This window comes from Netta rufina, assembly GCF_964035555.1.
Source record: "Netta rufina genome assembly, chromosome: 3".
Classification (NCBI taxonomy): domain Eukaryota; kingdom Metazoa; phylum Chordata; class Aves; order Anseriformes; family Anatidae; genus Netta; species Netta rufina.
Genome location: NC_140125.1, coordinates 2,996,432 through 3,000,230, shown reverse-complemented (window position 1 = coordinate 3,000,230; position 3,799 = coordinate 2,996,432). Strand labels below are relative to the sequence as shown.

The 3,799-nt window shown below is 58.8% G+C and overlaps 1 protein-coding gene across 1 annotated transcript; it reads left to right on the top strand.

The window, feature by feature from the left end:
- Positions 1–1,434: 1,434 nt before the first annotated feature.
- On the top strand, positions 1,435–2,442 carry NKX2-2 (NK2 homeobox 2; the record flags this gene model as incomplete). Its single annotated transcript, XM_084285250.1, has 2 exons — positions 1,435–1,693; positions 1,883–2,442. 2 exons carry the CDS (start codon positions 1,435–1,437, stop codon positions 2,440–2,442), a joined length of 819 nt encoding a protein of 272 aa, XP_084141376.1.
- Between the last annotated feature and the right edge of the window lie 1,357 nt (positions 2,443–3,799).

Here is a 3,799-nt window from a genome sequence, read left to right as displayed (position 1 = left end):
CGCCGGGACCCGCGGCCGGGGACACCTGCAGGGACGGCCTCCGGAACCGCCTCGGGAACAGCCAGCCCTCCTCCAGCCTCCTCCTTCCACAGGTCCTGGAACAGAAATAGTGATAAGAATTAAATTAAAATAAAATAAAAATGTAGGCAGTCATATTTGAAAGTCCGTTGGGCTCCAGCCCATTACATTAACCAGACGGGTTGGGTTCCATTCCCCTGGAAGAAAGAGGCAAAATCACTGAGACCTCTTCAAATAAAGCCCCCCCGCCAACACTCCCCCACTAATCGCGTAGCAGATCTCTCCGGGTCGTGACTGACGATAGCATTTTGCCAGTTCTGTTAATTTCGGAGCATACTAGAATCAATTACTTGCTGTTTAATTTCCAGCGTTCATCCTTAAGCCTCAACCAAAATATTGACCTAGGCGGTTTAGATAAGTTGGTCCCCTGCCATCTGAGCCGCGCCGTGCTTCGGCCCCGCGCGACGGGCGGGGGTCTCGGGTGGGCCGGGAGGGAGATGCTGCCGGGGGGGCGGAGAGCGGGCAGGCGGCCTGAGGCTCCTCGCCCCCCCCACTCCACCCCCCGATTTTTTGTTTTTGTTAGCTGCTTTTCAAGGCAATCGGTGGAAAAACACACTTTGGAGTGTGCGGAATATCGGGCTGGTGCGAGGCTCTTTGTATGTAAATACTGTGTTTAATAAAAAAAAGAATTCACACACTCCCTCTCTCTCTCTCGCGCACACACGAGGAAGGGCCCTCCCCACGCCGGTAATTAACTGACACGTTATACCACTCATCACCAATGGTGGAAGCTCGGAGCTCGCCCAAAACCCGCAATTTCGCATCTGCAAACACTGTCTTCATCCACTTGACTTCCAAGACCCGCCCACACGTGGCCAACCTTTCCCGGGTTTAATGTATTTTTTTTCTCCCTCCTCTCGGCAGGTTCATGTGTGGGGACCAGCCTTATATGGACTGTTCGCTCCAGCAATGGCTTGTTTTTTTCAAGCGGCAGGCACGGGTTCGGGGTGTTTAAGCAAGATCCAGAAGTGATCCTTTTTTTACCTCTTTTTTTCCTCTTTTTTTTTTTTTTTTTTTTTTTTTTTGTGCGTCTTTCCCCCTTTCCCCTGGAGTTACAAACTATTTTCGAAGCCAGCTGCTGCTCCTGCTCTCCAAATTTCCCCCGCGGCAGAAGGAGCCTGCAGAAACCCTGAGATCCACCGCCGCGGCCGGGGCTCCTCTTGCTCTTTCGCGCAGCCCCCCCGGTTATTTTTTCGCCGTGTTTTTTCCTCCTCCGCGCCTCCCCCCCCCCCCCCCCCCCGGCCGCCGTGTGCGTGTGCCTTGGTGTCGCCGCTGCCCCGTGTGTGCGTGCGCGCGGGTGACACGGCGGCTCGGCAAGCTGCTCCTCCAAGTCCCCTGCCCCAATTTACCCGGACCATGGCTCTGACCAACACAAAGACGGGCTTTTCCGTGAAGGACATCCTGGACCTCCCCGACACCAACGACGAGGACGGTTCCGCCGCGGAGGGCGGCGAGGAGGAAAGCGAAGCGCCGGAGCCCCCCAAGAAAGCGGGCGTTCTGGGACAGACCCCCTTGGACACTGTTCAGGCGCTGCCCCTGAAGAGCCCCTTCTACGACAACAGCGACAACCCCTACACGCGCTGGCTGGCGAGCGCCGAGGGCATCCAGTACTCCCGTGAGTGCGGCGGGCCGGGCCGGGCTCGGGGGCCCAGGGGCGGGGGACGGCCGGGGCTGCCCCGGGGGCGGGAGGGGGCCGGGGGCCCGGGGCTCGCCCCGCGCGGGGCCGGGCGGGCGGCGCGTCCCGGGGCGGGCAGTGCCGTCGGGGCCCGCTGACGGCGCCTCTCTTCTCCGCCGCTCCCCGCAGTGCACGGGCTCACGGCCGGCGGCGGCGGCCCGGACGCCGCCGCCAAGTCCCCGGAGCCGTCGGCCGACGAGTCGCCCGACAACGAGAAGGAGGCAGCGGGCGGCGGGGACGCGGGGAAGAAGAGGAAGAGGAGGGTGCTCTTCTCCAAGGCGCAGACCTACGAGCTGGAGCGGCGGTTCCGGCAGCAGCGGTACCTGTCGGCGCCCGAACGGGAGCACCTGGCCAGCCTGATCCGCCTGACGCCGACACAGGTGAAGATCTGGTTCCAGAACCACCGCTACAAGATGAAGCGGGCCCGGGCCGAGAAAGGTATGGAAGTGACTCCTCTTCCCTCCCCGCGGCGGGTGGCCGTGCCGGTCTTAGTCAGGGACGGCAAGCCCTGCCACACGCTCAAAGCTCAGGACTTGGCAGCCGCGACTTTCCAGACGGGAATCCCCTTCTCCGCCTATAGCGCCCAGTCTCTACAGCATATGCAATACAACGCCCAGTACAGCGCGACCAGCAACCCCCAGTACCCCACAGCACACCACTTGGTACAGGCTCAGCAATGGACTTGGTGAACGCTGTAGGAGAGCGCGCACACACGCACACGTCCCACGCGCGCAACCTCACGCACGCACACACACGCAAAAAGGAGGAAAAAATAAAGAGAGAGAGAGACAGACAGACTGATGCTCCAAAAAAGAAAATCAAAACTACAGGGGAAGGAATGGAGAGGGAAACGCTATTACTATTATTATTATTATTGCTATTATTATTATTATTATGTTTTGTTGGTTTTGGTTTTGTTGTTTTTGTTTTTTTGATTTTATTTTTTTTTCCCTCTCCTGTTTCTTTTCCCCTCCATTTCTGGGGGGCTCGGTTTCATTTCGGGGGGAGGCGGGGGGAAGGGAGGGGAGGTGTTTTTGTGCGTCATTGTTTACAGAATTTTTTGCGCCATTCACAGTGGTCCTGTCTACCTACAACTAAAATAAAAAGGGGGGGAGGGTCGTCAGAATAATAATAATAATAATAAAAAAGAATAAAAACCCCGGTGCTCCTGTGGTTTTGTGAGGTGCGTCTGGACGCTGAGAGCGCGGCTGCCGGCCTCGGCAGCGCCGTGCAGAGCCCCCCGAAATGGAGAGATCGATTTCTCCCCTTCTGGCACAATTTTGCCTGTGCGTAATTCCCGACAACTATTAGCAGGGGTATTTTTAGAAATCGTTGTTGGTATTGCCGCCGTATGCAACAGCCAGGGCTTTCCTTCTGCTTTGCCTTACCCGGGGCCGCGCACGGCTATTCCCGGGAAGCCAGGGGCACAAGGAGAGGAGACGCAGCCGAAACCTGCCGCCCGCCGCCACGGGAGAGCCCGGCGCCGGAGCTGTGTGCAAATAGGGCCCTTCCGCATTTTACTACAAATTTTAGTAGAAACGCTGGTTTGGGATTTTTATGGAAAGGGAAGGGAAGGGAAGGGAAGGGAAGGGAAGGGAAGGGAAGGGAAGGGAAGGGAAGGGAAGGGAAGGGAAGGGAAGGGAAGGGAAGGGAAGGGAAGGGAAGGGAAGGGAAGGGAAGGGAAGGGAAGGGAAGGGAAGGGAAGGGAAGGAAAGGAAAGGAAAGGAAAGGAAAGGAAAGGAAAGGAAAGGAAAGGAAAGGAAAGGAAAGGAAAGGAAAGGAAAGGAAAGGACGGAGAGTGACTCCGAGCCCCGGTTTTGTTTGGACTTCGCGCCGCCGCCTCCTCCTCCCTGCCGGGCCCGGCGCCGGTTTTGGGGACGCGTTGGGGCCAGGCTGAGGATGGCGGGGCCCGGCGGGGAGACCCCCGGGTGGAGGCTGGGGTCCCACCGCTCCCGCCCTGCGCCGGCAACTTTTGCCCTGGCAGCGGCTCTGCCTCGGGCCGGGCTCTGCTGCCGCCGCGGCCGGGAGAGGAGCAGGGGCAGCGGG